This window comes from Giraffa tippelskirchi, chromosome 5 (genome assembly GCF_054371585.1).
Source record: "Giraffa tippelskirchi isolate mGirTip1 chromosome 5, T2T-mGirTip1v1.2.pri, whole genome shotgun sequence".
NCBI lineage: Eukaryota > Metazoa > Chordata > Mammalia > Artiodactyla > Giraffidae > Giraffa > Giraffa tippelskirchi.
In genome coordinates, this window is record NC_137279.1 from 37,357,876 (window position 1) to 37,380,285 (window position 22,410).

Below are 22,410 nucleotides of genomic sequence, written 5' to 3' on the forward strand. Positions count from 1 at the left end.
GAGGGGAGGAGCTGGGTCAGGAGGCGGCTCCGGGTTTCCCGGAAGGAGGAGAGAAGGTCGGTCCCCGCCGCTGAGCCGCCCGCCGCCTAGAAGGGAACGCTTGAGGTCTGGAGCTCCCCTGACGCGGCCCTGGCCCTGAGAACCCCAGACTCCCTGGCACAGGGTGGGTGAAGGGGTTCCGGCGCTGGGTTGGCGAGGTCTCAGGAGCGGCGCAGAGGGAGGCGGCCGAAGCGCGGCGCGTGACGCAGGCGCGGGGCGGGGCGAGAGCGCACAGCGTCTAGGAGGCCGCAGGCTCCAGGCCGATCCCGAGCTCCGGTCCCGCGGAGGGCGCCGCCCCGCGCCCAGGTCTCAGCCCAGCCGGGGGACGGGTAGGGGGGCGACAGGTGCGGGAGGGGGCTTGGATGTCAGGCGCTGAGGGTCTCCGGGTCTCCCAACGTTGACCGAGCCCTAGGACGCCGTTACTGGCGGGCCGACACCCGCGGCAGGCGGAGAGGGACGGAGGGAGCCGATTACAGGCGTGGCGGGGGCGTGGCGGGGGCGGAGCCAATCGCCAGGATCTGGTAGCCGCGGCGCGGAATCCCTCACCTCCGGGCCTGGCTGTCTCGGAGCATCCTCGGCTTCTGGGGCCACTCCCGCCTTACATCCAGAGCAGCGCCCTGGCCAGGAGACAGTCTAGGGACTCTGGGCACCATCACGCCCGCTGGGCCTGGGACGGGGCCAAATTTACCCAAGCCTCAGCTTCCGCTTTCGGAAATGGGCTTAGTAACAGGGTCTCAAGGGGTTCTTGGGAGAGTCTATGGAGAAAAGGCTAGTGCGTGGCTTCTGGAGTGGTACACAGGAAGCCCAATTGGTGCGAGAGGCTGCTTCGTAGCGCTGATGTAGACGTTTCCACTTAAGAGTGCCCCAGGATGACCTTCATCGACTCCCCCACCCCCCGCTACCCCCTCTGCAGTCAGGCTTTGGGGATGGGGTCCAGTAATAACGTGGGTTGCCATGCTCTCCCTCAGGGGATCTTGACTCAGGGATCGAACCCGCGTCTTTTATGTCTCCTACTTTGGCAGGCAGGTTCTTTACCACTAGTGCCACCTGATGTTGTTAGTCGCTCAGTCATGTCCACAGTCAACCCCACGGACTATAGCCCGCCAGTCTCCTCTGTCCATGGTATTCTCCAGGCAAGAATACTGGAGTGGGTTGCCATTTCCTTCTTCAGGGATCTTCCCGACTCAGGAATGGAACCTGGGTCTCCTGCATTGCAGGCAGATTCTTTACTGTCTGAGCCACCTGGGAAGCCCAATAACATGGGACCAGATTTTGGACCACAGGTTAAGACACCTCTAACTTGGAGATCCAACCAGTCCTGGGTGTTCATTGGAAGGACTGATGTTGAAGCTGAAACTCCAATACTTTGGCCACCTGATGTGAAGAGCTGACTCATTTGAAAAGACCCTGATGCTGGGAAAGATTGAGGGTGGGAGGAGAAGGGGACGACAGAGGATGAGATGGTTGGATGCATCACCGACTCAATGGACATGAGTTTGGGTGAACTCCGGGAGTTGGTGATGGACAGGGAGGCCTGGCATGCTGTGGTTCATAGGGTCTCAAAGAGTCGGACACAAGTGAACTGAACTGAACTTGAAGCCCAGGGACTTTTACTTGGTCTAGACAATGCTTTTAGAGGTTACCAACTTTTAAAAATGGACAGATTTCATGTTTAAAAAAAAAATGTTTAAAATTTCTCCTGAAAAATGGGAACACCTGGCCATATGGAGTATTTTTCCATCACTGCCCAAGGGACCAGTGGACCTTAGGAGCCAGGCTCGAGGCCAGAGTTCCAACAGTCTCTGTCCAGGTGGGGGCCCACCTCCCTCCCTGCATCCAGGAAACCAGGCTAGAGGTCTAGGGAATGGCCCCGCAGGGGAGGGGCTAGGTCAGGAGGACTCTTTGGCTTCCCAGAGGGAGGAGGAAGCAGAGAGAAGGTGAGTCCTTGCTGGAGCTACAAGTACCTTGTGGTGGTGGTTTAGTCGCTAAGTCATGTCCACCTCTTTGCGACCCCATGGACTGTAGCCCGCCAGGCTCCTGTCCATGGGATTTACCAAGCAAGAATACTGAAGTGGGTTGCCATTTCCTACTCCAGGGGATCTTCTTGACCCGGGGACAAGTACCTTATTTATCTGTTTATTTTTTTCTCTAATAATGGTAAAATGCTTGTCCCTGGGCAGGTGCCAGTGTGTCCACCCTCATTTTTTTATGGGATGAATGTGTTGAGAAGACTGTGAACTGTGTGAAAATTAATAAAGGGAAACTGACAGTACAATCCCAGCATCAAGAGGCATACTGGGCATTTCTGCAGAAAAGGACAATACTACTGCAAACAGGAAGCAAAAAAGATCTTCTCCTTGCTTGGCAACAGCTCAGCCAATGAGAGACTAACAACTCAACCAATGGAAAGCCATATGCTTCCAACTCCTAGTGTCTTCCAGTGCATTTTTTTGTTTATAACAGCCCCACCCAACTTTCCCTTCTCCTCTATAAAAAGAGTCCCTTCTTTACTGAGCAGGACTTGGTTTGCTGAAGTTGCATAGCCTGAATTGCAGTTCTTTGCTGCTCCAAAATAAACCGGTTTTGCTAGTAAAAAAGCAACCATTTTACTGTTTTAGGTTAACTTTACACGGAGATTTCCACGGAGGTTTCACGGAGATCCAGAGAAGACCTTCCAACAACTCCAAGGCTGGTGAGCAAACAGGTGCCGCAACTCACAGAACCCACTTTCTTGCCAACCTGGCAGTTTGAGGGTAAGTTTTTCTCCTGGATCCGAGCTCCACTCTTTCTGCGTTTTGAAGCTCTCCAGGCTTTATTTGGGGGCTTCCCTAGTAGTTTCAGATGGTAAAGCATCCGCCTGCAATGCAGGAGACCAGGGTTCGATCCCTGGGTCAGGAAGACCCCCTGGAGAAGAAAATGGCAACCCACTCCAGTATTCTTGCCTGGAGAATCCCATGGACAGAGGAGAGTGGCGGGCTACAGTCCATGGGGTAGCAGAGTCAGACACGACTGAGGGACTAACACACAGGCTTTATTTGGAATCAGTTTGAAGGCGCCATCCTTTTTTATTAAGGCCTTGTTTGTCTGTGAGTACTTGGTTAGCTCTTAGGCCTCACTCCATGTTGAAATCAGACTGTTCCTAGTGGAACTGTGCTAGCTTCCAGTCCGACTACTTTTGGAACCAGGCTTTTCCTATTGAAACTGAGCTGATATTTGGCCTGGGGGCTGTTTAAGAATGATTCTTTTTCTCCAGAGAAAAAGCCCTGAAAAATGGGATCCTGGTTATATAAAAATGTTTTGAGGGTGCTCCCCTTTTCAGGGACCCGAGGCAATTTTATGTTAAAAAAAAAACACAAAAAACCTGCTGTCTCTCCTTATAAGCATTTTTAACTAAATGGACCAACTGAAACAGATGTAATTTAGAACATCAGTGATCAGTGTAGGAAACTTTTGAACTCCCCAGATTTCCTTTCTTAAAATTGTTCAAAGTAACTGAAGCAAACATTAAAGACCAAACAGTTTCTGGGGTCTTTTTTTCCCTACACCCTCTTCTTTGTCTGTGGATGCTGGCTCCCCAGTGCTCCCTTCCTCTGAACCTATCGGAACATGCTCCTTAAAGTTAATCTTCTGAGGATTGAAATAAATCCCAGATTACCTATGTTCCCTGGACCAATTGTAAGCCATAGGTAGTGTTTCCTAAAGTAACTGAAGATCCCCCATAGGTTGGCTGGAGATTTTAATACAGTTTTTCAAACCTGCCAGTCTGGTTTCTCAGATTTATATCAGTCCACATGCTTGTTGGTGAGTGTCAAGTAAACACTGGATGAAAGTAGCCTCATGGGAACATTCTGGAAGGGTTTTAGTAGAGCAAACCCCTACCTTTTGGCAAGAGGCTAGAACACTCATTGAAAACCTCCACTGAGCAATGACAGTAGCTTTTCCTAAGCCTGTTGATTGGAACAAAATGCAGCCTTACACACAAAAATCTGATGATTATTCTGTTCATGATTAGTCTAATTGACCTAAGGTTAATTTTTTTAAATATATGTATTTTATTGACGTATAGTTGACTTACAATGTTTCAGGTGCACAACAGTGTGGTTCGGTTATACAAATACACTTCTATTATTTTTGAAATTATTTTCCATCATGTGTTATTACAAGATATTGACTATAGTTAACTATGCTATACAGTAAACCTTTGTTGCTTGTTGCATATCTATTTTTTAATTAAAAATCTAGCATTCTATTCATACTAAGTCAAACAAGTGGAATCAAAATGTCATAAATTTTTTAGTTAGGAAAAAATTCATAAGTTTTCTAAAACATATATATTATACATATTTGTATATGTATACAAAAGCTTTTCTACTACACTTGATAAAGGCTTGAGAAAGAACATCAAAAAAAAAGTAAAAGATCATCATATAGCCCAGTTGTTTTTAAACAATGACTGCTCATTAGAAGCATTTCTGGTGCTCTGGAGGAAAAAAGCAATCCCTGAGCATTTGTATGATTTCAGGTTATTTTTAAAGAAATATTCAACTTCCTTCAGATGTTGAGTCCCCTTGGGTAACTGTTACTTCCATGTTTATTAATGGACTGAACTAGGATCTTTTTCTTTTTGTTAAAAGCATGAGGATGGAATGGGAAACTGTGTCCACTCTTAGATTCATTTGGTAAATCAGATTACTTGCTCCCTAAATGAGCCACCAGAAAGAAAGACCTCTAAAATTCTTAATCTTCAGCTCCAGCAAGTGAAGGTCCCTAAACAGATCCAAAACCTTCTAGTTTCTGGTATTGCAGAGAATCAGGGTATCAGGAAAAAGATTTTTGCCAATTTAAGCATTTCAGGAGTTTTCAGTCTTCTCATCAAGTCTCTTATCAGCCTTTCCATTGTCCTCCTAATGCCCAGTGAGAGGGCTCTGAGAACTACAGGGGCTCTTCCCAATCCTCCCTGTTCATCAGCTCGAAGAAACATCTCTCCAGGTTAGGAAGGAATTTCTGTCCTTACTGAGAGCAGAGCCACACTCTTGGTGCTCAACCCTACTGCAGAGAACTAATACAGTTCAGATAGGGGATCTCTAATAACCCTAAACAGATCCTGTCTCCGAGCCTTCTCCCTTTTGTTTGGGCCTTTTGAGAGATACACACCCGTTCTCTTAGCTCCTCCAACTCCATTCATTATTAGGTTAAGGCTTCTTAGAAGAATATTATACCGGAATTTCTTCCTCCAAAAAGGAGGAAATAATTCTAGAATTTGACAGTAGCCATCAAAATAGCCAGCGAGGTAAATGAAAAGACTTTTTGACATCTTTTATTTGTTCTGTGTCTGACACTGCAGGAGCTAATTCTGGAAATACCAATTGTTTGTCCCTGATGAATCAACTACCACCTTCAAGGGCCAAATCTCCAACTGATACTGGCAAAATTCACTGTGTACCTCCCTTTAAGATTCAAATAGACCCCTCTAAACTCTCTCCAGAATTAATCAATAGTCTATAAGTAAAAAAGCCCTTCAAGGTGTAAAGCCCATAATAGAAGATTTCAAGCCTCATGGTCTCATTATCCATTGCAATAGTCCCTGTAATACTGCTTTTTTACCCGAGGGGTAAAACCCAGGTGCTGAAGATGGTTTGTCCAGGACCTCCAAGCATCAAACACTGTTATCTCTCAACACCCAGTTGTTCCTAACCCCCATATGCTACTGACATCTGTTCCCTGTGGAAGCAGGTTTTTCACTGAACTGATCTATGCAGTGTATTTTTCAGTACTCCAGCTGATAAAACTAACCAATAATCTTTTTGCCTTCACCTGAAATGGACAACAATACACCTGTACAGTGATGCCCCAGGGTTTCACAGAAAGTCCTTACTTTTCACATATCTTTAAAGCTGATTTAGATGATATAAAGTTTTCTACAGATTCTGCTTTGTTAAAATACATAGATGACTTGCTCTTGTGCTCTCCTTCTCAAACCTCCTCACAGGAAGACAGCATCCACCTGCTAAAACTTTGAGACATAAAGTCTCCAAAGAAAAACTGCACTTTGCTCAAACTCAGCTTTGATATCTAGAGCATGTGATCTCAGAACAGGGACTATGTTTGAATCCAGGTAGTCTCCATAATGGGCTTCCCATGTGGCACTGGTGGTAAAGAATCCACCTGCCAATGCAGGAGATGGAAGAGACTCGAAGTTCGATCCCTGGGTCGGGAAGGTCCCCTGAAGGAGGGCATAGCAACCCACTCCAGTGTTCGTCCATGGACAGAGGAGCCTGGCAGGTTACAACCCAAGGGGTTGCGAAGAGTCAGACAAGACTGAAGCGACTTAACACACTCGCACAACAGGCTCCGTGACATCCTGAACTTCCCCAAATCAAAAACTAAGCACCAGTTATGAGGCTTTCTGAGCACTCCAGTTACTGTTGAAATCAGATTCCAAATTTCTCTCTATGGCCCAGCCGTTACATGATTTATTAAAAACCGGTAAAGTAGACTCCGTTAATTGGAGAGGTCAAGATGATACAGCTTTTGAGGACTATAAGGAAAATCTTAATGAGACCACCTGCCCTTGAACATCCTAATCACCAGCTTCCCTTTTTCCTCTTTGTATATGAGAAGGCAGGGACTGTCCTCAGAGCACTTACCCAAAAACATGGGGACCATCATTGACCTGTAGGGTTTTGTAGCCAACAGCTGGACCCTGTGGTGCAGGAATACCTCCCCCCCACTCCACCCATGCCTCAGCCATTCCTGCCACTGCCCTCTGGTTAAGGCCACTGAAGAGACAGCCATGCGATCCCATTCAACCATGTTTGTACCCCAGGTAGTAGAAGCCCTCCTGAATTCTCATCCACTCAACACTTTTCAGTCAGTTGCCTCACCTCGTATGAAATCCTTTGGCTGACTGCTCCCCACATAACCCTTTCACATTTACTAGCTTCAGCCCAGCTGCCCTTCTCCCCTCCTTCACCACGAAACCCCTCAGCACTGCCTGACCCTCACAGGTCACTCTCTGACTCCACATAATCATTTAGAGGAGATGCCTCTAACCAAGGCAGATTTTTCATGGCTTACTGATGGTCCTTATTTAAAGGGAGAAAATGGTAAATACTGTGCTGGGTATGCTATTACGACTCCTTTTGATATTGTTGAAGCAACACCTTTGTTCATCGTTCAGTGGCTAAATCCTGTCCGACTCTTTGCCACCCCATAGATTGCAGCATGCCAGGCTTTCCTGTCCTTCACTGTCTTCCGGAGTTTGCTCAAACACATGTCCATTGAGTTGGTGATGCCATCCAACCATCTCATCCTCTCTCGCCCTCTTCTCCTCCTGCCCCCAATCTTTCCCAGCAACAGGGTCTTTGCATTAGGTGGCCAAAGTATTGGAGCTTCAGCATCAGTCCTTTCAGGGAATATTCAGGGTTGATTTCCTTTAGGATTGACCGGCTTGATCTCCTTACAACATCTTTACCTATGGCTTAATTACCCTACAGGCTGAATTATATATTCTCACCAAGGCTTCTAAGTTTAGCCAAGGCAAAACTGCTTACATTTATACTGAGAGTCATATGCCTTTGGAGCAGCCTATGACTTTGGGATAACATGCGACCCCCTGGACTGTAGCCTGCCAGGTTCTCCTGTCCTTAGGATTTTCCAGGCAAGAATCCTGGAGTGGGTTGCCATTCCCTCCTCCAGGGGATCTTCCCAACCCAGGGATCAATCCTCTGTCTCCTGTATCTCCTGCATTGCAGGCGAATTCTTTACCACTGAGTCACTGCGGAAGTCCCCACAGCTGATAAAAAGAGATATATTTTAATATTGTGTGTGTTAGTCACTCAGTTGTGTCTGACTCTTTGCAATCCCATGAACTATAGCCTGCTAGGCTCCTCTGTCCATGGGATTCTCCAGGCAAGAATACTGGAGTGGGCAGCCATTTCCTTCTCCAGGGGGTCTTCCCGACCCAAGGATCGAATGCAGGTCTCCTGCATTGCAGGCAGATTCTTTACCATTTGAGCCACCCGAGGAGCTCAGAAAAACAAAACTCTATCTACATCAGCTACTGGAATACTGGAGTGGGTTGCCATGCCCTCCTCGAGGGGATCTTCCCAATCCAGGGATTAAACCCAGGTCTCCTGCACTGCAGGCAGATTCTTTACTATCTGAGCCACTGGGGAAGCCCAAGAATACTGGAGTGGGTAGCCTATCCCTTCTTCAGGGGATCTTCCCAACCCAGGAATCGAACCAGGGTCTCCTGCATTGCCTGCAGATTCTTTACCAGCTGAGCTACCATGAAGAAGATCGCTCTACCAGAGCATTGTTATTTTTAATGAAAGCAATTAAGCCTTTATTATAAAATCTTCTTCATAGTGTGCTCTTGGGAGATGAAGACCTTAAGTATCACACCTTTCAACCTAGAGATTTCATCTATTGGAAAAGACACCTCAAGAAGGACTCTCTTCAGCCTCCCTGGAAAGGCCCCAGCTGCTACTAACCTCCCCTTGTGCTGCCAAACTCCAGAGAACAGACTCTTGGATTCATGTGACGCATCTAAAGAAAGCACCAGACCCTGACTGGACCTGCACACCATTTGGTGACCTGAAGGTAAAGATTTCCTGGAATTAGAGCAGATGACATCCAATGAGACAGCTTGCCCCAGATGTCTAGACAAGGCCTGTTAGAAGGTTCAGTATTCACAGATGTGGCTGTCTTTCATCTAGACTATAAAACTGACCCTGGATTCTTAGCCAAATTCAGTCTCTGCATTTGCAACCTACAATCTGTATTGCTGATGAAACATCTGATTCCAAAGAGTTTCTTTGGAGATAACAATACTGTCTAATTACTCCATGTTTATTCCTACACTATGTCATTCCAAAGTTCTTGTTAATTCCTTCAGTTTTGAGCATGACTTTCCTTCCCAGTTGGCACTAGTGGTAAAGAACTCGCCTGCCAATGCAGGAGACAAAAGAGATTCAGGTTCAATCCCTAGGTGGGGAGGATCCCCTGGAGGAGGGCAGGGCAACCCACTCTAGTATTCTTGCCAGGAGAATCCCATGGACAGAAGCCTTGTGGGCTACAGTCCATAGGTTCACAGGAGTTGGACACAACTGAAGCGACTTAGCAACAAATTGCTGTATTCACTCTTTAAAGATACAGACTTTTAGATGGGAAATTCCTGAGAGATCTCCTCCTGCCCACTCCTGCTTGATACTTAAATGTGACCACAATGGGTGTCCAATATGTGCACTTTCCCTCTGACATAGGACAAGACACTCAGGAAGGGTCCTTCCTGGCATTCAGTGACAAAAGGTGATTGAACGCTAGTTAAAAAAAACAAAAAACCCTGAGTCTTGATCAGCGATGCTCTTGGAGAAAGATCTTGATCAAAAGGGAGAAATGTGAAAATTAATCAAGGGAAACCTTACTAAAATGGACTGGGGAGGACAGAAAAGGGAGTACTTGACAGTCAATACACATCCCAACAGGAAGAATCAATACAGATCTCCAGCAGAAAGTAACACTACTAGCGCCAGCAGAAGGAAGAAAATTTTTCTCCTTTCCTGGCAACAGCTTAGCCAATGGGAGACTGTCACAACTCGGCCATTGAAAAGTCACCATATTTGGAACTCCCAGTTTCCTCCAGCAAGCTTTATAACTGTCCCTCCCAACTTCCATGTCTCTTCTATAAAAGAATTCCCTCTCCTTGGCTTGGGCTTCCCTTGTGGCTCAGCTGGTAAAGAATCCGCCTGCAATGCGGGAGATCTGGGTTCTGGGTTGGGATGATACCCTGGAGAAGGGAACGGCTACCCACTCCAGTATTCTGGCCTGGAGAATTCCATGGACTGTATAGTCCATGAGGTCACAGTCTGACACACCTGAGGGACTTTCACTTTCACTTTCTCCTTTGTTTAAGAAGATTTACAAGTGGTTCACCAGTTGTATGTCCCAAATTGCAATTCGTTGCCAGTGTTAGTGTTAAGTCTCTCAATTGTGTCCGACTCTTTGTGACTCCATGGACTGTAGCCCACCAGACTCCTCTGTCCATGGACTGTTCCAGGCAAGAATACTGGAGTGGGTTGCCATGCCCTCCTCCAGGGGATCTTCCCGACCCAGGGATCGAACTTGGGTCTCCCACATTGCAGGCAAATTGTTTACCATCCGAGCCACCAGGAAAGCAGTTCTTTGCCACTCCCAAATAAATCTCTTTTGCTGGTAAAATATCTGGCTGTTTTATTGTTTTAGGTTAACAACTGCTTTTTTGGCCAAAGTCACAATGGAAAATGAGAAGACTCCCCAGTGTTCCTACATGTGGGGGGAGACTATTCCCCCCCCCCCATCCATAAGCAGATAAGGCCCTGAGTGATAGTGGCTACAGGCCCACCCCCCACCCCCCGAGGGAATCCCTTAGACAGCTGGATAACCAGGATCCCCCCAGGCAAGATTCAGGCCTAGGTGGTGAGACCACTCCAATTTTTCCAAAACCCTGTGCAATTCAGGGCTTCCCTGGTGACTTATTGGTAAGGAATCTGCAATGCAGGAGATCTGGGTTCAATTCTTGGGTCAGAAAGATCCTCTGGAGAAGGAAATGGCTACCCACTCCAATATTCTTACGTGGAGAAACCCTTGGACAGAAGAACCTGGTGGGCTACAATCCACGGGGTCACAAAAGAGAGTCGGACATGACTAAGCAACAAAACAAGAACAAAAGAGTTAATGATGCTGTGGAGCACTTCTCAACCAGCCTTGTGCTCAGTGCTTTACTTGTACCTCCTCAGTCCTTCCAGCCCTTTTGAGGTCAGGACAGCTACTACCTCCATTTGGGGGGGTGGGGGTGGGGGAGGAGGGGACTACCGTCCCGGGACAGGGAAGCCTGGTGCGCTGCAGTCCATGGGGTCACAAAGAGCCGGACATGACTTAGCAACTAGACAACAATCTTCCGAGATAGTCATTGCAGGCCACAACTAAAACACAAGCAATCTTGCATCTTCACCCTCAATCTGCTTTTCAGTTTCTAGGCATTTCAGAGTGACCTGAAGCCCAAGCCAGAACTGTTGGGGGGGAACCTCCTCATGGGGATATTTTATCACATTTGGTTTCCAGGCTAAAGCGAACAATTTAGGGAGAGGAAGTTTGTTATCTTGGGACTAGCCCATCACTTAAGTTGTGAGCTAGTCTGTGGATGCAGTAAAGATTTTCTATCAGTGAATTCACAGCATTAAAATAAAGCTTTTGCAGAGCTTACAGACAACAGCATGGTCTTGGCAAAATCTTACAGTTCACCAGGCCCACCAACTAAAAATTAAGCCATTAATTTTTAATGAGGATGGAGCTTCTTAAAATATTAGTCCCTGAAGACTTTATCAATATTATTATTGCACTCTTTCAAATGTGCATGACATGTGACCACTTTATTGTGAGGGTCTACCGTATACTAATGTGTGTACTCAGTCACTCAGTCATGTCTGACTCTTCGCAACCCCATAGACTGTAGCCCACCAGACTCCTCCGTCCCTGGGATTTCCTAGGGAAGAATATTGGAGTGGGTTGCCATTTCCTTTTCTGGGGGATCTTCCTGACCCAAACCCATGTCTCCTGCATTTCCTGCATTGGCAGGTGGATTCTTTACCACTGAGCCACCTGGGAAGCCCACCATGTACTAGAAGGGGGCTCGGGTGTCTCCTGGCCCGGGTCCTTGGGGATCTGTGGGGTCCACCTTCCCGGTCGGAGCTCATGACCACTGTTGCTCCCCACAGGCCTGTGTGTGCACCTCGCCCCCTGCAGCCATGGCCCTGGTCAGCATCAACCAGCTGCCCGAGAACATCCTGCTGGAGGTGTTCACACATGTGCCTGCCCGCCAGCTGCTGCGGAACTGCCGCCCTGTGTGCTGCCTCTGGCGCGACCTCATTGACCTCGTGTCCCTCTGGAAGCGCAAATGCCTTCGGGAGGGCTACGTCACCGAGAACTGGGACCAGCCTGTGGCCGACTGGAAGGTCTTCTACTTTCTGTGCAGTCTCCGCAGGAACCTACTGCACAATCCATGTGCCGAAGGTGAGTGGGGGCTGCTTCCCTCCCTTTCCTGAGCCTCAGGACCTTTGCACTTGCTGTTCCCACACTACCTGGACCGTTCCCTCACCCCCCCCCCGCCCCAACACCTGTCACGCTCCCTTGGTCCTTCTCCTCATCCATCAGATCTCAGTTCAGAGATGTGCCCTGATCCTGCATCTGCAAACAGTGCCCCCCACCTCTGTCATATCACCCCATTTTCTTCCTTCATTGCACTGGTCATAACCTAGAATTACTCAATCTCTTGGGTTTTTTTTTTTCCCTCTGCTACAAATTTCAAGTTCCTGGGGCCTGACAGATCTTGCCACTTGGCACCCGTGTCCACATAGCAAGTGCTCAGGACACACTGGTTGAATGAATGAGCATACGCCCTGCCCCGCTTCCCGTCTAGCTCAGTCTTTGCTGCCTAAGGGCTATGTGCAAGCTGGCTATGTACCTGGTCTGAGTCATTATCCTCCTGTCACCTCATGATACAGAGGAAGAAAATGAGGAATTTGAGAGGTGACTACAATCACATGGTTTGAGGCTCCAGTTTTGCTTACGTTCTCTTACATTTGTCAGGGTTTGTTTATTTTTTTTTCCCTTCATTAGCACCTTCACTTCATATCAGGCATCATGCTTCCTGCTGGGATATAGCAGCAACTGATCAAGAGGCCTAGTCTGTACGCTTAGAACCCTTTTCATGATTGTTTTCTCTCTCTATTCGCACGAGCATCATGCGGGTTAGCCAAAGAAGAGAGGTAGGCTCCATTTTATAGGTGGGGAGTATGAGGCCCCCCAAGATGAGTGTCTTGCCCAAAGATCTAGAACTGCCCAGCTTCTGGAGTCTGGTCCTGACTACTAAAGGTCCTCAGGCCCCATAGACAGTGCCCCACTCAGTCTCCTGGCCTGCCCCAAATTGTGCTCAGAAGCTGCCCAGCAGGTCTGGGCCACCAGCTTGGCTCATCCAGCCTTGCAGAGCCAGCCACCCAACCTTGCTCAGCTCTCCCCGTGGGTCTGCCCTGGGCACTAGCCCAGCTCCTGGATTTCTGAATTCTTCTGGTTCTCTGCTGGGGGGCCCCCAGGGAACCTGGGGAATAGATGTGGGCTCTTAGTAGAGGGAACAAAGGAGTAATTTGGAAAAGCTCCCCTGGTGATTGTTTTGGAAAGCCTGGAGAGGAATCACTGTTTCAGGGGAGACAGAAAGGACAGCCCTATGCCTCCAAACCTGCTCTGCCAACCTGGTGGAGAACCTGTCCACAAATACAGGGTTACTACACGGTGCCAACCCAGGGATGCCCGGCCCCCCAGTCCTCCCTTCTGCCCAGGGCAGCAAGTTCCCACCACCCACCAGCAGACCCCCTCGGATCTCAGTTACGTAGTTGACCTCCCAGACGTCGACATTGGGGTGGCTGCCAGTAAGTGGTCTGAGGTGGGATGAAGTCACACTAACCGTTCAGAACAGAATTACCCTCATGGGCTCTGCATCATTCAGTGGTTTGAGAACTGAAATGGGTATTTCCCAGAGCCCCAACCCGGGCAATATGGAAGTGAGGAAAGTTTGGTTTAGAGTTTCTGCTTATACTCTTTTTTTGCCCCCAGCTTCACATCAGGAATTTAGCCAGTCAGAAACAAAGTGAGAAAGTGGGAGGGGAGGGTCTGGATCAGAGCAATGGGTACAGGTCAGAATGTGGAGCAGTGGGGGGGTGGGTCTTTGCAGGGTGGCTTCAAGGTGGCGGGGGGGCATGCCTTGAGATCTGAGCCTCCCCAACCCCTGCCCCGCCTCCCTCCCAAGACCAAGTGGAGAGGGCCAGGCTAAGCATTCACACAGGAGATCTCACTGGGGCTTCTGTTTCTCATAGAGGATATGAAATCCTGGGAAATCGACTCCAACGGAGGGGACCAGTGGAAGGTGGAGAGCCTCCCCGGAGCACATGGCACAGACTTTCCTGACTCCAAAGTCAAGAAGTACTTTGTCACGTCCTATGAGTAAGACAAACTGAGCCAAGAAGCTGTGTGGAGGGAGGAGGGTCCAGACATCTTCTGCCAAATCCCAAGGCCTAAGTGAGGGCCTGCCTATGAAGCTCCAGGGAGGGGGTTCCCAAAACCAGCTCAGGGTCTACTGCTGCCTAGCACAGGAGTCAACTCAGCGGCCACATTAAGAGGCAGCAGGGTGGAGAGCAGTTTGAGGAGGCAGGGAGCCGTTTGCGTGGTGAGGCTAAGTCGGGGCGGTACAGGCTGTCCCCAGTCTAGGGACCTGAGTTTACAGGTGCCCTCCTTAGGGTGCTGGGAGACTGGGCCTAAGGACTGGGATGGATGCAGCCCAACATAAGTGGGTCAGGCTCCCCGCATGTTCCCCACAGGGCTGCCAGGAAGCAGGAGCCAGAGTCCGCAGCAGCAGTGACTGGCCCACAGTGATCAAGCGGGGACTGCTGGGCCCCTTGAACTAGCCCGCTGAGTCCAGGCCATGCCTGCAAATGCATGCCTTTCCCTCTGCTCCCCAGCATGTGTCTCAAGTCCCAGCTGATAGATCTCAAAGCCGAGGGCTACTGGGAGGAGCTACTGGACAAGTTCCGGCCAGACATCGTGGTTAAGGACTGGTGAGTGGGGGCCCCCACCTGAGTCCCACACTCTGCAGCTCTCCCTTTTCTCTTCCTGAGATCCCCTGTAGGGAGTGCCTGCTAAACCCAGCAGTGTCCTGGGGCACAGGCTGCCCTCCTTCCTGCTGACAGAGCCAGCACTTACTCATTCAACACCTACCTCCCACCACCACCACCACCCTGCACCAGCAGATGTTAACCCCAGTTTATAGATGGGGAGACTGAGGCCTACAGATGCGTTGTCAGAAACAGGCATGGGAGCAAAAGACATCAGAACCTAGCCTCCTTGGACCTCACAGATACTCACATGCCTCCTTGCCTGTGTGCCGCCCCTGCCCTTTTAACCATTCATCCCAAGACTATCCCAAGCTCCTACTCTGTGCCCAGTGTTTTGCAAGGCTCTGGCCTGGCTCAGAGCAGAAGCTGAGCCCCGGTGCTAGCAAGGCCCACCACTCTGAGGATGGAGGGTGGGGTTTTAGGTGTGCAGAGCTACAGAGATTTCGGAGGGTGCAGTGGGGCTGACCAGAGGCTGAGCTCTGTGCCAGCCCCCATCACACAGGCCCTCCCTCCCAAACCTCCATTAAAATGTACAGGTGACATGCATCTGACAGCCCAGGCCTTTATCTCTGTAGAGAGCCTGTCACTTGTTAGGTTGAAACAAGTGTTATGTTGAAAAAAAAGATTATGTTGAAATCTCCACTGGAACACCCAAGAAAGTTGTTGCCCCTTTTCTCAGATGGGTTCATTGAGGCCCAGAGCAGACTGTACCTCCAGGGGCACAGTGGGGCACAGGGAGCACTGCAGCCACCTGAGCCTCACAGGCAGAGTAGGGCAATGAAACTCAGAGCCCCAATTTGTGGGCCTGCTGCCTGCCTGCTTCCAGGGCTGCCTCTGTCTTGGGGTGCCCAGTCCTGAGCCCTGCCCTCCCACAGGTTCGCCGCCAGAGCAGACTGTGGCTGCACTTACCACATCCGAGTACACCTGGCCTCGGCTGACTACCTCGTCCTGGCCTCCTTCGAGCCCCCACCCGTGACCATCCACCAGTGGAACGATGCCAAGTGGACAGAGGTGAGGCCTCACCTGCTTGCCCCTCACCGAGCTGCTTCTCGCAAGGCCAGGATGGCAGGAAATCAGGGGCAGCCCCAGAGCCCGGAATGCCCCAGTCCACTGCCTGGAGCTCCTGCCTTCTGGCCCAGAGGCTCTCCCTTGCAGGACCTGGCTCCATCCTTCCCTTCTCCAGCTCAGCTGTCATCCCCTCTCCAGTCCTAGTGATTGCTCTCTCTCCCCTCCCCCCAGGTTTCCCACACCTTCTCGGATTATCCTCCAGGCGTCCGCCACATCCTCTTTCAGCATGGGGGCAAGGACACCCAGTTCTGGGCAGGCTGGTATGGGCCCCGCGTCACCAACAGCAGTGTCGTCATCAGCCACAGGGTGACCAGGAACCCGCCCCCCGCTGTGGCGCAGCCCTAGACCTTGCAGGGGCCAGAGGAGGCACCCCACCTGCCCTCCGTACTCCATCTCCACAAGCCATCTCTGACTGTGCTCTGACAGCCATCCATCCATCCTCTGCCTGGGCCAGTGCCAAAGGTCCCCTGCAGGCAAGAGCTGAGCCTGTAGGGGGCAGCCCCAGCTCTGACCTGGGGCAAACCCAGCCATTTGTGAACTTGCTGTCACGTAGCTCTGACTTTTTGTTGTAATAAATGTTTTCAGCAAAACCCGCCCGTGGCTGCGGCCAGGGGTGGGGCTACAAAGTCCTTGGCACTTGGGCAGAGAATCAGCTCCTTCCCTCCAGGTAGTGACAGCCTGGCTCAGCCCTGGGGGCTCTTTATTGAAACAACTCACAGCACAGCATTTGAGACAGACAGAAGGCTGAGAAACAGGTCCCAGCACTCTTCCCTGCCCTCCTGGGTGGAGAAGGGAAAGATTCCTCCACGAAGGCAACCAGGCCTGAGCAGCCTGGGGCTGGAGGCGGGGGTAGTCCATACACAGAGACAATAAGAGCACTTGGAATCAGGGTGGCCCTGCAGCACGGCCCAAGGCTGGGCCCCCAAAGTCCGACAGCCGTGGCTTTCCTGGGGGGTATGGGGGAGGGCAGATGCACCCTCAGCTGCTTTTATGCGCCCTCTCTTCTACGTAGAGCTGCATCTGATGGACAGGAACAGACACCATGGTCAGACGGACAACCAGGGCACCTCCTCTGGGGACCCCATGGGGTCTCCGCCCAGGGTGGGGCTGTGTGGCCACCGCCAGGGGTTAAGAGAAGAGGGGATTGGGAGCCTTATGCCAGGCATGCCCTGTCATTTCCCCTGAGCCTTTCTTTGTCCACAAGCCACCTGGCGAGGCCTCAGCACATGGGCCCCAAGCGGCTCACCTTTAAGATGTCTGATGTCATGGTCTTTAGAGGTATCAGTCGGGGGTCATGCATATGGACATCCTGCTCATCTGCCAGGATCCAGGGGAAGTCCTGGGGAGGGGACCAAGGGAAGGGTGGCAGAGGGCCGGCCCATGGCCCACCTTCACTTTGCTCCCCGCTCCCCTTCCAGAACTGGCATCCTCAGACATCAGGGAGCATCAGAGCCACCAGGGAATTGCCGCTGTGCCGATTCCCAGGTTCCCCCACCAGAAAGGCCGAGTCTGTAGATTTGAGCTGGCCTGCGAGCCCCAGTTACTCAACATGCCCCAAACACCAGTTCGGAAACTAGATCAAGTCTCCCCTCCACTGAGTAGGTGGCTTGCCCTCCTCTCAGCGCTGAGTGCCCAGGTGGAGCGCTGACAAGGTGGTGACCACAGGGCTGATGCAGGAGAGCTACTGATGCCAGGCGCTGCCATAAGCAGTGTGATGAGTGCCCTGCCGGGGCAACACCCCTGCTCATACAGAACTCTGATTCTCAGCGCCTCCCAGCTGTCTCCTGCCCACCCTCCTACACCAATCCCATCTCACCTTGATGACCTGGATCTTCTCCATGTTGCGAGTGGCAGCTTCTCTTGTGTGCACTAAGACAGTGAAGGTACAGCCTAAAGAAGCCAGAGTTCGGTCAAGCCTGGCGCCCCCATGCCTGCCACTGGACACAGCTTTTTCCCACACAGTCTAACAGGCGTGGCAGCCCCACAGAGCAGAGGGTGAACCCAGTGCTCAGACAAGACACTCAACAGGGAGACTTAACCCCAGGTGGAGTCAATCAGGGAGGCCTCCTCAAGTAGGAGGGTTCTTAAGAGAGGTTCTAAAAGGCAGGAAGGAAGAGAGGCGGCTTGGTGCAGCCAAGTAGGGACCCAAGGACACAGGCCAACATGGAGCCATAGAAATGCCCAGGGAAGAAGGGGTGGGGAAGAGCACACCTGGGGGGTTGTGGTCCAGAACAGCATCACACACACTGATCTTCAGGATGAAGGCTCGGAGCAGCTGCTCCACGTGAGATAGCAGGGAGTCGGAGCTGGGAAGGAGAGAGGAGGAGGGTCTCCCAGTACATGGGCGTCCCCCCTCCCACCGGCAGGCAGTCAAACCTGGAAGCAGCCCTGGGGGTACAGAGGGCCTGGTGCTTCTGAGGGCCTACCTACTTGATTCCACATGGTTAAAATCCTCTGGGGAGTTTAAAACCAAAGCCTTGTCCCATCCCAGGCTAATTAAGTCAGAATGGGGTGGAGGTGGGGGGGGCACCGAGCATAAGGAACCCTAGTAGGTGGTTCTAATGTGCAGCCCAGTCTAAGAACCAGGACACCAGGCCAGGAAGGGACAGGGCTTGCTTGAGGCCACACAGCAAGTGGGGACAGATTCTAGTGCCCTGACCTCACCACAGGAAGCCAGCAGATGACCAGCCCAACACAGCCACCCAAGGTCAACTTCTAGTTGACTATGGACTGGATGCTTGACTGGGAATTCAGGAAACTGGGGCTGTGTCCTGGCTCTGGGTGACCAGGTCAAGATCATCTAAGAACTAGGACACGATTGATTTCTACATCTATAAAATGAGGTTGGGACCAGCCATTCGCCAATGCTGTGATTTTCCAGGTGTGATACAGAAGGGTTTTCTGTGTAACCTGTGTGACGCCCACAGAGACTGCTGGGTGGCCAGCTGTGCCTTGGCCACTAACAGGCCTCGTTAGGTCAACATAACCTCACCATGTGTCCTCCCCAGCTTTTAGCAAGACATTCGGGGGTTGCCTTGAAGGGGTGAGAGTAGGGGTATTGCTAGGGAGCCTATGGATGGTGAACAAGGCAGCGCACCTGATAGACAGCAGCGGGGGCTGGGTGATTTCAAAGACGAATTTCTCCACTGGGCGGTGCTCCTTGTCCAAAATTACCACCACCACTTTCTCCACATCATTCTGCAAGGACAAGAACCACGTCCTCCAGAGCTGGGTCCCCGCCTCCCTTCTCCCCCGCCCACTCCCCTCCCTGCCACCTGGTGCTCCATGCCCAGGGAAGGTTGGGAAAGACACTCGCAGTCCTACTCAGCTTCTAGGCCCAGAGTCCCTGGGATCCCAGAAAGAGGTTTGAGAAGTTGAGCAGGCACTCCCAGACATCAGTGGTACCTACGGAGAGGAAAGGATGCTGGGTCCCATAGCGAAGCTAGGATGTCTCAGGGAGCAGAACAAGATAGAAGGAGGAAGCCCTGAGGGGCTAATCCCAGACAGGGGCAGAGGGAGAGAAAGCAACATGGGAGAAGGACCCAAAACCCTCAAGGCAGGCCCCACTCAGCGAATTCCACGAACCAAGTCTGGGCCCATCACTCCCTGAATGTACCCACATGTCCTGGGGCCTGTCCCTGGGCAAGGGTGGTCTCCAGAGAGCAGGGAATAGGCTTCTGGGTGTTATGAGTCATGTGGACCTGACAAGGTCCCAGCATTGCCCCATCCTGGAGCATGGAGGGGCACTGGGGGCAGGGTAGGCTGGGGGCCTGGAGTTCTCACCTTCTCCAGGAGCGGCTTGACGCAGTGCAACGTGTCCTGGATATACTGGTTCAGCTCTGGGTGACAGGACATCTGCACACAATCCCCACGATGGCTGGTGAGGTTGCAGCACTGATGGAGGACCCCTGACACCCCCTCCAGCTGCCCAAGGCCCTGCCTGCCTTTGGAGAAAGGCCCAGCTGTTCCCTAGGGCTCCCCACCAGAAGACAGACTTCCCGTCATGAGGCTAAGAACTGAACTATCGACAGAGGGGAAGAAGTTAGAAGATCCTAAGAATTCAGTCCCAACATTAACATTTAATACAACATTAGGAGTTCTAATGCGGGGCCACTGAGCTCCTCCAGAGTCTGAGATGTCTCAAAATTGTGGCGGTTTGAGCATACAGGCATTTTTCCAGAGAAGGGATCCAGGAATTTAATCCATTTTCAAACATTAAAAATCTGGAACTGAGGACCTGAGTGGCCTTAGGCTTAACTCCTCTGCGCTTTCCTTACGTCATCTGTGGAAGATCTCGTTTAAAAAGAAAAAGGGAGAATTAAGTGAGACAAGTACCTAGTACACAGTATTGTTGTTTAGTTATTGTGTCTGACTCTTTTGTGACCCCATGGACTGGAGCCCACCAGGCTCCTCTGCCCACGGAATTCTCCAGGCAAGAATATTGGAGTGGGTTACCATTTCCTTCTCCAGGGATCTTCCGGACCCAGGGATTGAACCCCTATTTCCTGAATTGGCAGGTGGATTCTTTACCACTGATCAACCAGGGAAGCGTGGTACACAGTGGGTACTCTGTAAGTGCTGACTCTTTTTTTTCATTTTCCCTGTACATCTTTCTGCTTGTTTTTTGTTTCCCACCCCCCATCCATATCTTTTAAGCTTCCACCACCTTCCAGTGTTCAGTCATTTGTTCTAATATTTACTGAGTGCTTTCTAAGGGGCAAGCACTTCTAGAGGCTGGTGATATAGTCACGTATATTTCCTGCTTCGTCTGCCTTTTAATCTAAAACAACCTGTCACAATTAGGGTAAATGAGGGGAGAGAGAAGGGGCCTGAGTTTATAGGAATCCCCTCCCCAAACCAACCAATCCTCAGCTTCAGAAGACCTTTAAAAATCAAAGATGGGGGGAGGAGGGACTCTAATCGGAGGGCCTGGTCTCTAACTTCTGGTAAGGGGAATTCCGAGTTCAGAGGGGAGGGAAGCAGATGCCACGGCAGTGAGGGATGGGAGGTTGTGGAGCTATTAGCTGCTTCTGTGAACTAGAAGGCAAGGTCAGGCCTCTGGGGAATGAGGGCGCTGAGCCTGAAGGTGGAAGAGAGTTAAAAATTCCCTCTCCATCCACTCTGTGATTCGAGGGTGACCCAGTGCACCCAACCTGGCTGTGGGGGCTCACCTGGACAGGCACGTTGTACTTCTTACGCTTCTGGAAGATGCCCACCGGGTAGACCTCACGTACGTAGAGGATCAGGTGCACCGCCACCTCCAGGAACTCGCAGAGCACATCGGCCACCACTGAGAGGGGGTGCAGAACCCGGTGCTCTCATCGAGGGGGAAGCCCGCCAGCCCTGGCCCTCCCTCGCCCCCTGCCCCGGGTCCGCAGGTCCAGCCTCCCTACCTTGACCAAAGTTGAGGTCCTGTCGCGTGAGTGTAGTCATCCTTCCCGACAGCTGGGGGGTGGGGCAGGAGCGGGAGCTGGTTTCAGAGGCCCCGGCAGCCGCAGGGCCCGCCCACCCCCAGAGCCCCTCCCCTCGACCTGGGAGGGAACCCCGGCAGGACCGCCCGTCGCTTCTCACAGAAGCAGAGCAGCTGGGAAAGTGCCCCCCCTCCCCCGCCCCACGCAGGTGTTAGAGCTGGGAGGCAGCCTAACGCCTGCGATCAGCCTCCGTGCACTGGCCGCTTCGGCCTGCAGTCTCGTGGGGCTGGAAAAGGCCAGAGTGGTGCCCGCATAAAAGGGCATGGCAGCGGCCGCAGAGGGAACAGTTGGATGCGCAGGGCCGGGAACGTAAAGCTGGACACGCGGAAAGCGAAACTAGGCTGGAATTTAGACTTCACCCCCTGCGAGGCTGTGTTGCTCCCCTGCGAGAATCCCGCCCCTCCCCTCTCTCCCCGTACCGGCTCCGGCCTCGATTCCCGGCTAGGGGCCCTGCCCCCGCGAGGGAGACCACCGACCGAATTACTCCCGCGCGCCTACCGCTCAACCCGCGGCCGGGGCGCCGCTCCGTGACGTCCGCGGCGCTCCGCCGGGTCCTAACGCCGGCTTCCAGCCACGCCCACTCCCCACTCAGCCAACCATGGGCGCGGGAAGGAGGGGCTGTCAGAGGGGTGGGCCCTGCCTGGGCGCCAAAGCGATCCCAGGGCCTGAGTCGCTGATGCTGCGCTACGCCGCTTCCTTTCAATTAAAGGTGGGCGCGAAAAAAAACAGACACAACTTTGGTCTCCATATAGGATCGCAACGTGTTTTCCTCCTCAGGGCATTTCTCTTGCTTTAGGACGTAAGGGACGAGGGCGGGTAGGTGTTGCTGGTGAGAGCCACTGGAGGTCACAGATAGGCACTCTGGACAGCGACATCTACCGCTAGCTCCAAAGTCACCATCCCCGGAACCTCAGCTGCCCAACCGAAAGCGAATCCGCCGGCTCTGGGGCGGGGATAGGGGAGGGCCGGCGAGCACCTGGGTCGTCCCCGTTCCCACCCTCATCTGGAGCCTAAATGCAGCCAGTCTTTACCTCCCGGAAAGAAAAAACCTCCCGGGATATGCATCGTAACAATAGCTGACATTTATAGAGCCGCTTCCCAGGTGGCTCAGCGGTAAAGAATCCACCTGC

At 51.7% G+C, this 22,410-nt stretch overlaps 2 protein-coding genes across 19 annotated transcripts; one reads left to right on the plus strand and one right to left on the minus strand.

Moving 5' to 3' along the window:
* The first annotated feature begins 31 nt into the window (after window positions 1-31).
* Window positions 32-16,438, plus strand: FBXO6 (F-box protein 6). 16 transcript variants are annotated; one of them, XM_081491383.1, is made up of 8 exons: window positions 32-163; window positions 2,658-2,792; window positions 8,410-8,643; window positions 11,796-12,090; window positions 13,947-14,073; window positions 14,589-14,684; window positions 15,617-15,752; window positions 15,981-16,438. In XM_081491383.1, the coding sequence occupies exons 4-8, from the start codon at window positions 11,826-11,828 to the stop codon at window positions 16,152-16,154; spliced, it is 798 nt and encodes a 265-aa protein (XP_081347509.1). In that variant the 5' UTR covers window positions 32-163; window positions 2,658-2,792; window positions 8,410-8,643; window positions 11,796-11,825; the 3' UTR covers window positions 16,155-16,438. The 16 variants fall into 16 exon arrangements, with proteins under 16 accessions (XP_081347509.1, XP_081347504.1, XP_081347510.1 ...); XM_081491378.1 differs by having other exon boundaries at window positions 8,458-8,643; XM_081491384.1 differs by having other exon boundaries at window positions 32-105.
* Window positions 16,439-16,477: 39 nt separating this feature from the next.
* Window positions 16,478-21,812, minus strand: MAD2L2 (mitotic arrest deficient 2 like 2). Of its 3 annotated transcripts, none has more exons than XM_081491394.1 (9): window positions 21,779-21,812; window positions 21,203-21,254; window positions 20,981-21,099; window positions 19,593-19,664; window positions 18,907-19,007; window positions 18,021-18,115; window positions 17,626-17,699; window positions 17,056-17,148; window positions 16,478-16,829 (listed from the first exon to the last, which is right to left on the minus strand). In XM_081491394.1, the coding sequence occupies exons 2-9, from the start codon at window positions 21,240-21,242 to the stop codon at window positions 16,788-16,790; spliced, it is 636 nt and encodes a 211-aa protein (XP_081347520.1). In that variant the 5' UTR covers window positions 21,243-21,254; window positions 21,779-21,812; the 3' UTR covers window positions 16,478-16,787. The 3 variants fall into 3 exon arrangements, with proteins under 3 accessions (XP_081347520.1, XP_081347519.1, XP_081347518.1); XM_081491393.1 differs by having other exon boundaries at window positions 21,700-21,812; XM_081491392.1 differs by lacking the exon at window positions 21,779-21,812 and adding an exon at window positions 21,455-21,583.
* Window positions 21,813-22,410: the final 598 nt, after the last annotated feature.

Coding starts and splice junctions, on each gene's coding strand:
- FBXO6 (XM_081491383.1), top strand. CDS start 11,826: ATGGCCCTGGTCAGCATCAACCAGCTGCCCGAGAACATCCTGCTGGAG. Junction 12,091..13,946: donor GCACAATCCATGTGCCGAAG/GTGAGTGGGGGC, acceptor TGTTTCTCATAG/AGGATATGAAATCCTGGGAA. Junction 14,685..15,616: donor GACATCGTGGTTAAGGACTG/GTGAGTGGGGGC, acceptor GCCCTCCCACAG/GTTCGCCGCCAGAGCAGACT.
- MAD2L2 (XM_081491392.1), bottom strand. CDS start 21,544: ATGCCCTTTTATGCGGGCACCACTCTGGCCTTTTCCAGCCCCACGAGA. Junction 17,700..18,020: donor TCTGGACCACAACCCCCCAG/GTGTGCTCTTCC, acceptor TGGCTTCTTTAG/GCTGTACCTTCACTGTCTTA. Junction 16,830..17,055: donor TGACATCAGACATCTTAAAG/GTGAGCCGCTTG, acceptor CCTGTCCATCAG/ATGCAGCTCTACGTAGAAGA.